Below are 13044 nucleotides of genomic sequence, written 5' to 3'. Positions count from 1 at the left end.
ACGTTAGTCACTGTTTGATGTGTGCGTCGTTCTGTTGGTATAGTATTTTACAGAGTGCTTGGTACTAATATATGTTATCTTCAAACCTAAACGTCTACGGCTCCATCCTTCACCGCACCGCACGTCAACAAACGTGACGGTCCGCAATCATCTCTCTACATTTCTGGCGTCCGCGCGACAGGACAAAACTCTCTTTAACACCTCTTGAGAGTCTCACTTTGTTTATGTGCGGTGGTTGAAGATGAATGCCGAAAAGCTGATAGGTCTTGGTAAAGAGTTAGGACTGTCAGGAAAGGCACTCAAGCAGTGGATAGAGAAGGAGCGCGAGAGAAAGCGAGAGATATACGCTACAGCGTGAAGCTGCTAAGGAGGATCACGACAGAGAGTTAGAGCGGCAAGCCGGAGAACGCCAGTTACTTGAGCTACGGCTACGCGTACAGGATTCGCAACAACCCAGTCAAGCAGTGACAGCTGAACCAAGCGAACGCAGCGCGAGCAGTCGAGGTTTTCGGCGTCCGCACAAGCTAATTCCAGCTTTCAATGAATCCCGGGATCAACTCTACGCTTATATTCAGAAGTTCGAGCGAGTAGCCACTGACCAAGGATGGCCTCGTGATAGGTGGGGTCTATCCCTGAGTTTGTGCCTAACAGGGGAGGCTCTCACTGTTGTCGGACGCATGTCTGCTGAAGATGTGACTGACTTTGCAAAGCTGAAGTCAACATTACTTCAGAGGTTCCGGTATACCGAAGAGGGTTACCGAGTCAAGTTCCGAGAGGCGCAACCCGAAAATGGCGAAACAGGACGCCAATTTGCAGGCAGACTGCTTGGTTATTTTGACCATCGGCAAGAACTGGCCAAAACCGAAAGGACATATGACGCCTTGAGAGGGTCGTCTCGGAACAATTTTTGCGTCGATGCGACCAGAAGCTCTCGGTATTTTTCAAGGAGCGAGGTTTAAAGATTTGAGCAATTTGGCCACAACAGCGGATCATTATCTCGAAGCCCAAGGCCTGACACACCTGGCTAGAGGCAGAGAAGAGAACGCGTATGTGAAGAGCGGGACGGTGCCAAAAGAGCCAACGAGCGCTCAAGGAAAGCCCCATTGCTTCATATGCAATAAACGAGGCCACAAGCCATCTGATTGCTGGTCTGGAGCCACAGGGAGTAGGTCCGTGAACAATGTGAAAGTGAAGAAGCCACAGAGCTTTCCCAAAACACGAAGGACCTGCAACGAGGCTCTGTGTTCCAGTTATGAACGTGGTCCAAACAACGCAAGAAAGCACCCTGCGCGAACAGTGCCAAATTGCAACAGACATTGAAGACACTCGATGTGACAAGATTGGGTCGGGTGCGGAAAGCCCCGTCGGTCCGACTACGTCGAACAGCACGAATGCCGACAGCGCAAGGTTATCTGGAAGGTCAGCCTGTGACCGTTCTCAGAGATTCAGGCTGCGACACTGTCATCGTAAAACGCGCACTTGTTCCAGCCGAGAAACTACTGGGAAAACGCGGACTGTTTATTTATTAGACAGTTCCGCTCAACAACTTCCAGAAGCCGAAGTTGATATCGACTGTCCGTTCTACAAGGGCACGGTACTTGTCAGTATGCATGGAACGGCCACTGTATGATGTTGTGTTGGGCAATATCAACGGCGTCTGCCCCTCTCTCGAGTTGCCTGGAAGCGAAGCCGCGCTAAAGCCTGAAAAACGTACTGATGGCTGTCTACATTGCCAAGACAACACCGAACCTGTTTGCGATGATGATGTGGCTGCTGTATCACGATCCGGTGGCAAAGAATCACCAAAGCTGCCAGTAGTCATGACAAGCCCGTTGGACGTTGGTCCCGAAAGATTCGCAAAAATGCAAAAAGACGACCGAAGCCTCAGTGGTTGCTTCGCGGACGTTGGCAAGACTAAAACGACACGATCAACCACTGCCATATTCGTCATCATCAATGACCTTCTCTACCGGCGGTACAAGTCTGCGACACAGAGAGAAGTGGAACAGCTGGTTGTTCCGAAGGACCTTCGAGCATCCGTCCTGAAGATCGCACACGAAGGCATACTGTCCGGTCACCAAGGAACAAAGAGGACGGCGGATAGGGTTTCGGAAGAATTCTACTGGCCTGGTGTGCAAGCAGAAGTCACGCGGTTTGTGAAATCCTGTGACATTTGTCAGAGGACCGTCCCAAAACATCTTGTAGGACGTGTGCCTCTGAGAAACGCGCCGATAATCAATACGCCTTTCCAGCGCGTCGCTATCGATGTCATTGGACCCCTGTCACCCATATCGGCCAGTGGTAATCGATATGTCCTAACTATGGTAGACTTTGCAACCCGTTATCCAGACGCGGTTGCGTTGCCAAACATCACCGCTGAAAGAATTGCCGAGGCATTGCTTGAGATGTTTTCCAGGGTCGGCATTCCACGAGAAATAGTAACCGACCGAGGTACACAATTCACCTCGCAGCTCATGAAAGAGTTAAGCCGTCTGCTGTCTTTTAAACAGCTACCAACCACGCCTTACCATCCAATGGCGAATGGTCTAGTGGAGCGCTTTAATGGAACATTAAAGCAAATGATCCGAAAGATGTGCCAAGAAAGCCTGAAAGATTGGGACCGATACTTAGCCCCACTGTTATTTGCCTACAGGGAAGTCCCGCAGGCAAGCTTGGGTTTCTCGCCCTTTGATCTGCTCTATGGACGCTACGTACGAGGACCAATGGCAATCCTCAAGGAGCTGTGGTCGGGAAGCCAACTGCATGACGAGACAAAAACAACGTACGGCTACGTTGTGGAGCTGCAAGAACGATTACACCGAACGTGCGAACTTGCCCATGAGGCACTTCGAAGGTCAAAGGTGACCCAGAAGGAATATTATGACCGGAAGGCGAAGGTTCGACACCTTGCCGTGGGAGACAAAGTATTACTTCTGGTCCCATCCGACAACAACAAACTAATACTGACCTGGAAGGGACCATTACTATTATTGACAAGAAAAGCGACATCGACTTTGTCGTAGACTTAGGCACACGAGAAGGTACCTTCCACATCAATCTCCTTAAAAAGTACGAGGAGCGGGAGTCGTTGCCGCCGACAAAACACCAGGCTGCTGCCGCGGTCAACATTCGCGAAGGTGTTGAAAATAGCGACCCTCCAAAACTTGTACTCAAGCAGAAAGAAACGTACCAGAACGTAAAGATTGCCACGGCGACTACCTGCCCGCGAGACTGTTCCCGGCTAGTACTGTTCCTGGACGTCTGATCGCATGCCGATCCTCAACGTTCGAGCCGCCGCCACCGCTAACCCAGCATCGCGGCAAGTCGACCCACTACGCCTTGCTCAGCGACCAAGTCGTCCCACCACGGTCTCCTTCTACTGAAGACGACGAGGACGTGAGCAAGAACCTTGTAGCGTAGGGACTTCGCATGCATGGGTTATATGTACTTTAGTCACAGTGTGATGTGTGCGTCGTGCTGTTTGTATAGTGTTTTACAGAGTGCTTAGTTCTAATATATGTTATCTTCAAACCTAAACGTCTACGGCTCCATCCTTCACCGCACCGCACGTCAACAAACGTGACGGTCCGCAATCATCTCACTACAGTTAGATTCCTTCTTAATCCCCAACCACTCTGAATTGTTTCTACCGCCGCTTGAATAAACAAAATGTTTTAGCAAACAGTTGTTTCAACATCTCAGCCTAGCTGTTGCGATATTTCATTCAGCATTGTGCACAACAAGATGCTTAGCGACATATGCTGCCAGGAGAAGGCTCGCTCAAAGGAATGAAAAAATTGTAACGACAAACAAACTGGCTAAGTATTAGTGAGTGAATCCTTGACAACTCTTGAAAGGTGGTGTTTATAATGTTTATAATTTGTTTATAAAACAGTGTGCATGACCATTACAAATGAAACAACGTGTTTAATGCACAGCTATTTGCTAAGCAATGCTGAAATTAGCCACACCAGTGAAGTAAACAACTTTGGTGTAGCAACTGGATGCAATTTTAATTGGACTAATAACGTTGGGAACATCTGGATTCACTCGCAAAATATTAGGTCTCCTCAGACATCAGCTAAAAGGCACCACACCTGCCTGTGGTGCCACAACTTCTGCTGTATGAAACCTCTGTTACACTGACTCAGGAGTATGCTTGGGCTCTCTGGGAACCAATACAGCCCTTGAAATTGAATTACTCAAGAGAATTAAAAAAATACCATTACATTCATTGTTTCTCATCATAGCAGAACACACAAAAATACCGAATCGCTTTCAAGGACTGGACTCCAACCATTACGACTGAAAACTTTCTCAACTTTACAACAAGCAACTATAACCTTGGTTCCCCGATGGTACCTGCGGCCTCCTGGATGAGCCTCAGATGTCCTGTATGTATGCTGTTCTACACTACGCAAGTCTTGACCTTCTTGTCTTTGCAAACTAATTCTGTTAACATTTTTTAAGAATTTCATTTTTATGTTGGTCTTTGACCCACCTAAACAGCCCGAATAGGCGAACAGCATTGAACAAAAAAAAATGAATAAAACTGAAGAAGCCATCATGGAGGGATCCGAAAATTTGTGTTTGTCTTCTTCAATAAGCTATGTGTTTTAGCGACGCATGTTTAATTTGTCCAGAGAAAGTTGCGCAAACGAAGAACTTACTTGTGCATTTCATTGTCCATGGTGTGCCACCGTGAACAAAGTTCAAGGTATGCCACACGGAGCATGGCAATGTTCAGACAGAGACATTAAAGTCCGGATGTTCCGTGATGCAACCCTGCGGTTGCGCCACAGTTACGGGTGCACCCATCTCGCGACAGCACACACACTCCAACTCACGAAACTTTGGAAGCACCTGACATTGTCCGAATTCGCACTTGTAATGTGAAAGTAACAGTAATGCATGTGCCATAAAAGAACGAAAATGCCGTTTATTCTGAGCAGCGAGCAGAGAACACATGCAATTCGCAATGCTCCGTCCCGCACTGTTCATAACACGACTTATAGGTTCGTCCAATGTGAAGCGACAGGCACGGTGCTGGGTTTAGGCCTTGGCCATGAACTGTTTTCGATCGTGTAAACTTGAAAATGACACTGCGTTATAGCTGCTCGCGTAGCAGGAAATGAGCAGAGGATTCGATTACATTTTACTGCGCACTGCGACACCCAGGGGTGCTATGCAGGATGCCCCGAGTTTGGCGAAACTCGGGATCTTTACGAGCTCTGGCGACGCCCCAAGATCAAAGAACAAATGGTAACAAGACGAAGTTTGTCCATCGGCACACCTCCAATTTCATTGGTTTATCTAGATTCACTCTGGGTGGCTATTATCCCTTGGGCGTTGCCATATGGGCGGTCGACAAACTGGGGCTCACGTGATCATACGGTCGGTGCATGGTCGTGCCTTCTTTCACTTGTTTGTCGTTCCACCGAGTGCCATACAGGCACAAGCGAGTTATAAAATAAATTCATTTAGTACAATAATATTAGTCACATTAACGTGGGTTGTAAGCATTTTAATGTTTCCACGATGTACACGGAATGTGTATTAGACTAATTTGTATTTAAATACGCTTCGCGTTATGCCACGAGGGGACGCTCGCCCCCTTCTTTTTTTTCTGGATTCGATTGGCACGGCTCGATACGTGCTTGCTCTAGCATTTCCGAGCACCGATTGGTGTGCGCTTGCTTTTCTCACTGGGTTTCCAACAGATCGCTCGTTGCTCCGTTGCTCTAGATTGGATTGGTGCGGCTCGCTACGTGCTTGCGCTCCCATTTCCGAGCAGAGATTGGTGTGCGCCTGGTTTTCACACTGGGCTTTTAATAGATCGCTCGTTGCTCGCTCTAAAGAAAAGCTGCGAGTAGCGCGCGCATCCAGCTACAAGACGAAGTGAGCGTCGGCTAGCGCATAAGTGGTTTGCCGCGCGCTTACCTTGTAAGCCCACAGGAATGCCGGAAAGCACACATACAAGGGTCAGAAAACTACGCTTTATGTTCTTTTACTTTGCGATACACCTCCATACTGGCAAGAGTCGAGCGATGGCTTCTAACAACCGCAGGAAAGAGTCTTTGTAGTGGCTAGCCCGAGCGATCCGTGGCTTCTAACAAACGCACGAAAGGGTCTTTGCAGCGCACGTGGATGTTGACTGCCACCACATGCATCCCAGGTGGGACTCCAGCATCGGTGCAGTTACCCTGTACCCATCGCTGACGAGGGAGCGCTTCACTTTTTGACAATAACTTTCTTTTTTTTGCGTGTGAACGCCCGTGATGGGGTCCACAAAGTTCACGCTTTGGTTGACTGTCTACCAATGCGGATTGAGGCATAGCCCCGTTAGCATCCACTAAATTTGGGATACATTTGTATGCGGCCAATTCGTCACTATGAATAATGGTCCCCGGTTGAACATTGGCTGCAATAATGGCGCCTAGCGTCGCCGCCTTTCGTCGGTCGACTTTGAAAGTCGCAGCACCCCTCTGGTCACGCAGAACATGCCGAAGACCCATGGGCCCCCAACTTTAACACCGCCGTAATTTTGGCGGCTGGCGGAAAGTTGTCGCCCGTCATTAGGCGGCCTCGATTGTATACTTTTGCTCACCGCGAAGAAGGCACTCATCAATTTGCGCTATCTACCCGGGGTACCAAGTGGAGGTCGCGCCAGCAGCTCGTCCCTCGCGACCTTACGGGGGTAGTTCGTCCTGTCGGCGATGGTGTGCTCCTATAGAGGAAACAAGTCGCCGGTCATCTCCTTCAACAGCCATATGTCTACGCTTTTGACAATAACTTTCTTTTTTTTTGCGTGTGAACGCCCGTGATGGGGTCCACAAAGTTCACGCTTTGGTTGACTGTCTACCAATGCGGATTGAGGCATAGCCCCGTAAGGCAGCTCGTCCCTCGCGATCTTACGGGGGTAGTTCGTCCTGTCGGCGATGGTGTGCTCCTATAGAGGAAACAAGTCGCCGGTCATCTCCTTCAACAGCCATATGTCTACGCTTTTGCTCACGCAGTACGTGAGCCAAATCATTTGCCGCCTGGAGAGGTGGTCGTTCGGATGGCTGAGGCGGTCCGTGTTGGCGAAGTAACGTCCTTCGCCTCTCTGACCGTGCATTGCAGCTTTACCGTGTAACTGCGAAAACTGATTTCGACACCTGTTGCATCGGAAGGCAGCCCGGCTTCCATTCTGAGTCTTCCGGGCCAACCAACCTGCGTTGGTTGGCCCGGGTTGAACCCCAGGTGCTCGTAGGTGCCCCAGTACTCCGATGACGACGCCGGACCTGGCCTGGGGCTAGGGTGCGGTGGACGAGCAGCGCTTGAAACAGGAGAGAGCAGAAGCGATCGCACGAACTTTTCCTCCGCAGCCTAGTCACATCAGTCTGTGTTCGGAAAGCATAATATGCCCGCCACGCAGTCTCCGCAGACAAGGGCGTTCGCCTAACTCGTCACACAGCCAGCGCACTGACGTTTTGGAAAGGCAAAAACGACGCTGAAACTCTACGTCGGTCATGTAGCTGAACGGGTCCAGATGGTCATATTGACGCTTGCCGCCGCTGGATGCGATGACACAGGCTGCTGCTGCCGCCGCCATGCTCCCGAGTTTAACTCGAGGGGGGTTTCGCGATGTACGAGTTTGGCCCGAGTTCGCGTGTCAATCAAAACCATAGGTCACGCCCCGAGCGAGGCATGTAACTCTTGTGCGCGCCCACCACGGTTGGGCCACGCCCAACTTATCTTTCGACAACAGCGACGTGGTGCGGAACTGAGAGGCATTAACAATCTTGACCGGCGAAATAAAACACGCACAACGCACTGTCATCGGTGATGTACTCAGCACCACTATAAAAAAAAAGCGTCGACTTTCGCTGCCTTATGCATATGTTTTCTTGGGCTGTGATGACCCCACAACACGGTTCATTGCCTGCGTTGTGGCTACGTAGCGCACAGCAAATAATTATCCGCACGTCACTGTAGCTGCTTGCAAGGCGTCGATGCGCCGTGGTAGACGACAATCTTGAGCAGTGCGTAGTGTTTTCCAACGACAACGTATCGCAGCGGTCATTTGAGATGGCTGCTCTGTCAATGATATAGTGCAGCAAACACGGTCAGCGGTCAGCGCAAACACACCCAGTGCAATGGCATTTTGTCATCACAAGCACGGCACACTAAACAATTGCAACACCTTCCTGCGCTCGAAGTCTAATTTCCTAACTGCACACAAGAGCCCTCACCCACCAAAATGCGATTGCTGCGCTGTCGTTACGATATCCATCTGCGATCGCTGTTAGCTGAGCAGCAGAGGCAATCGGCAAGCACATTGGAGTGAACAACACACTCAAATTCTGCGCACATGCGCACGGAGGCACCTTCAATGGGCAAGCGGTGACAAACGACGAACTGTGTCGCTGGGCAGCACGCTCGTGTTCGCAATGCATCGCGGAGACTTCGCGCACGCAGATAAACTGGTGCATTTTCATTGTGCTGCGTCACTACGGACCCAGAATACCGCACAGCCATTTTGCAGTGACAGCCGTTGCTCCCGTCTCTATGGCTAAAGTGTCGTTTCAGTTGGTAAAGCGGCGGCCTTAATAGCCGCCGCAGTGAAGCACCTGCGGTGAACAGCCATGCCGCAGCGCTGCGTTGCCATTCCCCTATTAGACAGGGAATGGGCAGATCGTTGTCATGACTGACTTTATCGACTTTATCGAGCAGCGCCCCTGGCGACTGCTCACCGCATGAACTCCCTCGTACGTGTGACCCTCTAGAATGTATCCGCTTGTAAGCTTTCGCCTCACTGTCGCCACTCGCGGCAAAAAAGTACAAAATTTAACAATTCATTATATGTCCGTTTGTCATCACAAATTTACAGCATTCAAAACAAAAAAAACCGATACTTTAAGAAATAAAATGTTGGTTATTTTATTTGTTGTATTTCAAAGTATTCGATTGAGGGAAAGTATAGATGCAAGAATACACCGCATGTGCCCTGTTCGCATTCGACGGAGGATAGAAAGATAATGCCCGAAAAAGGAGGCACGCCCTTGACGCGCCCGAGAAAGGCGTGGCAAGTGGCTCACGGCAAGTGTGCAGATAGACAGCGGGACAGTGACGGTATTGCTAAATTGCGATAATACGTTGATAACAATACGCGGCGCTGGCGCGTTTTGTTGCGCAGTCCTCTGTGCTTGAAGCCCGGCAGCACTGTGCCGCGCAGGGTGCGCTCATGTTGTCATACGCGGCTTTATCTCGACATTTCTTTTTGTCTGCTGTTATTGCACGTTCCTTGCTATCTTCGTTCACTGACTGCCATCGAGCAAACTCGGGTAAAACTCGGGTGAACGAGAAACTCGGCGCATCCTGCATAGCACCCCAGGTCAAGTTTCTAAGCAACCGATGCAGCCCTTAGCAACAAGCATCTGTACTTACCAGTCCGTGCTTGAGTCGCGACGGGATGTCCAGACGGTGACCAGCTGCGTCGCCCGACAACGGATAGCTGGAGTCCTCGCTGCTTTCGCGTTCGGAAGAGCTGGTGTCGAGGCCGCCGTCGTGGTAGGCAACGACGCCGGCAGCGCGAGCCCTCAACAGCATGTCACGCTCATCGGGGCTTAAATCGCTAAAATGAAGCCCAGCATCGCGAGCCTATGTGTCGTTGTCAGGGTCGTCAACTAGTTGGTCCATTGCGTCGAGCGTCGACGATCTTCGTGCTCACAATTCGGCGCGCGCTTTACCTCCCGCTTTCGCACTACCGTCGGCTCTGTTTCTGGCCGCGCGTTTGCGCTTTCCGCATAAAATGCTGTAGCGCTGTCTGCGGGCGCCGTTTTACTCACTGGCGGCACAACGTCACTATATGGCCATGACGACACCACTCCTCGCTCGGGCGGGCGATTTGAATTGCGCTAGAGGTACGTGAACGCTTCGGACGCAATTTTCTCCTAAAACTAGTTTTTTCTTGGCATGAAACAAGCGATTTAAGGCTTCTGGTATGGTATTTTAACAGTCCACGTTGAAATAATATTTGCCTTTAGTGTCCCTTTAATACCATTTTATGGAACTCCAAGCACTAGGAGGTGAATGTACCTGATAGTTTTTCAGAAAGCAAGAAAACTGCAAGCGGTTTTGGTACAGCACTCGCTAAGTTTATTTGGCAACAATTAGTCACTGTGGACTAAAAAATGTGCCAATTTTGCTTTGTATGAGTTCTTGGAACTGCATTTTTAGTATTGTTTCTTCCATGGCATTTAAGCTTTGGTCAAACATTTCAGATCCTGGTTCCTTCTCAAAAAAATTTTGAGATACTGCACAGCTGATTCTGCTCCTTGAAGTGTGGTAGGCTCCACGGTAGCTACCCCTTCAGATTCCTCTTCCGGCTCACTTTCCTCTTCATCACACACCTCAGCAACAATGCTCTCCACCGTGTTTTCAGGGCAAATCACAACATCAACTTCGATGTGCATGTACTCATCAAAGTCCAGATGGATTGCCTTTAAAGCACACTGCTCTACCACCTCCTGCCTCTCAAGGGCATCCTCACTGTCACATTCAGGCAAATACTGCAAGTCGGATGTCTGGTCACTTGAAAATAATCCTGCATGCTTAAAGCAATTTGCTGTAGTATTAGCAGTCAGCTGCCTCCAGGCATCGGCAATAAGGTGAATGGCGCCAAGAATTTCCACCTTGTATTCCTTATTCTGGTTCATACACACCAGCATCCTCTGCAGGAGACCCTTGCGGAAGCGGGCTTTCAGGGCTTGAATAACTCCCTGATCCATGGGCTGCAACAGTGCCGTGGTGTTGGCCGGGAGAAACTCCAACTGAATTGACTTCAGTCTAGCTGTTACAGTCCCATGTCCAGGGCGGTTATCAACAAGGAAAAGTACTTTCCTCTTCTGCTGCGAAAATCGCGCATCCTCAGTGTGCAGCCATTTGCTGAAGAGGGCTTGCGTCATCCACGCTTTTGAGTTTGACTCCTATGTCACGGGCACATTACTTATGCCCTTAAAACAGCGAGGATTTTTGGACTTGCCGATCACAAGCAGCTTCAACTTGTATCTGCCCGACATGTTTGCTCCTACAAGAACAGTTAGTCTTTCCTTGCTCAGTTTGCCACCTGTGCATTTCACACCTTTGAAAGTCATCGATTTCGTTGGCAGGAGCTTAAAAAAAGCGATGTTTCATCTACGTTGTAGACGTCCTCGTTCTTGAATTGACCCATAAACTCCGGAAGCCGCCCTGCACGCCAGTCGCGACACGCTGTCGCATCAGCTGCTGCGGCTTCTCCTGCAATGGTGCGGAAAACGAGGCCGTTTCTGTCTTTAAACCTTGTCAGCCAGCCCTCACTGCACAAGAAGTCTGCTATCCCGAGTTGAAGGACAAACTCTTCTGCCTTGGCACGGATTAGTGGTCCGTTGATTGGAATGTTCTAGCTCCGGGCTCTCCTAAGCCACAACACGAGACACTTCTCCAGTTTTTCGTTGTCGCATTGTCGCAGACGCTTCCTCTGGGCCCCGAATCGCGACCTTTCAAAGGCATCCCGTAGCTTTTTGTCGTGCAGGATCCTCGTTAAGCTGCTTTTCGGGATGCCGTGCTTTGTCGCGAGCGCCGACTTCGTGTAAGAGCCGCTTTCGAAGTCAAGAATAATGTCCATCTTCTTTTCTAACGTGAGCGCATGGTGTGCACGCTTCTGTGCCGCCATTGAAACAACAGAGGCTAGGCCCCAACTTCGCGAGCGCTTACAAGCCACCGATGTTAGAAAATGCGAACGCGGCAATGAAGCACGAATGGCACCACGACGGCACGAACCAGGCGGCGGGGGCTAAGCCCTGTAACTTCGGCGACTTGAACCGAGACCGAACGACTAGAACAAGAACTGCGCTAACACAAGAACTGCGCATTCGTTGCGCTAACACGGCCGCCTACCAACGAGGTGAGGCTTACGACTAAAAATAAGAAACAGCCGGAACCGGAAAAAAACTGATGCTCATGGCATCTGCCAATCTCATGGGTCTGCCAAGAAGTTTCATTTTCGATTCCGTTTACACGGCGACGCGGATATTTTACTTCGGATGACCGGAAGTTTTTTTACGTTACCTGAATACAAAACCAACCAAATTACAGGCAACTGTTCCTTTAAGCGGCAATTCCATTTAAGCGATTTCCGTTTATAGAGATTCTACTGTAACAGAGGGAAATCTGGCGCTGCAATCGTTTAACCATTATGGGAATGATGGGAAATACAGGCTACGGTTTGGTATTCTGTTGAATGGCGAACTAGTCTACAGGTATTTTTTTTTGTCAGTTTTGGTTTCACTAGTCTCACTCCAAGCGCAGTTGCTACAATCCGTAGTGGGGCAGTGCGGCGCAAAGCTCTTAAGCTCTCCGTTTTTGTTCGGTTGCTCGAAGTAACGTGCTGGGCTACGGCTGGACTGATGTTTGTGTAGCGGCGTGGTGACGAAGCCCTGACGAGAAAGCGACAGCATCGTAAAAGGTGAGAGAACGTGTTCTGACTGTTTCGACCTTGCTTTGTTAAGTGTGTTAGCGTTAGGCGCTATATCAAACTTCAGAAGAGCAAAAAGAAGGTATTAATACAAGCACAATACCAAACACGTTATATACTTAGAACCTTTAAAGCATGTAGAAAAAGTGGCATGCCTACTAATAAGTTTCATTGGGGCTTTCATTAAAATGCGTCGCAATTTTGTATCTTAACTGATGATTTTTTGTGCGATGACTGATCGGGCCGGCATGTGCGATCACTGCAATGCACTGCAAATCTGATGGGGGCGAAATGTACTCAGATTTAGGTGCACGTTAAAGAACCCCAGGTGGTTTGAACTATTCCGGAGTCCACCACTATAGCCTGCCTCATAATCAGATCGTGGTTTTGGCACGTAAAACCCCATAATTAACTCATTTTTTAAAGTTCTGCATCTACTGATGCTTTCCTGTGGAATGACTGATCGGGCGGGCGTGTGCGAGCCCCGTTGACTTGCATGTTTTATACTTCATCGTGGTCTGTCAATTGCGTTCGCTGTTACACAAACC

The 13044-nt window shown here is 49.5% G+C and overlaps 1 protein-coding gene across 1 annotated transcript; it reads right to left on the bottom strand.

Moving 5' to 3' along the window:
* Nucleotides 1-10241: 10241 nt before the first annotated feature.
* LOC119449049 (tigger transposable element-derived protein 6-like) lies at nucleotides 10242-10949 on the bottom strand. Its single transcript, XM_037712242.1, has one exon. The coding sequence runs from the start codon at nucleotides 10947-10949 to the stop codon at nucleotides 10242-10244; it is 708 nt and encodes a 235-aa protein (XP_037568170.1).
* Nucleotides 10950-13044: the final 2095 nt, after the last annotated feature.

This window comes from Dermacentor silvarum, chromosome 4 (genome assembly GCF_013339745.2).
Source record: "Dermacentor silvarum isolate Dsil-2018 chromosome 4, BIME_Dsil_1.4, whole genome shotgun sequence".
Lineage (NCBI taxonomy): Eukaryota > Metazoa > Arthropoda > Arachnida > Ixodida > Ixodidae > Dermacentor > Dermacentor silvarum.
This window is presented reverse-complemented; position numbering and strand designations above follow the sequence as displayed.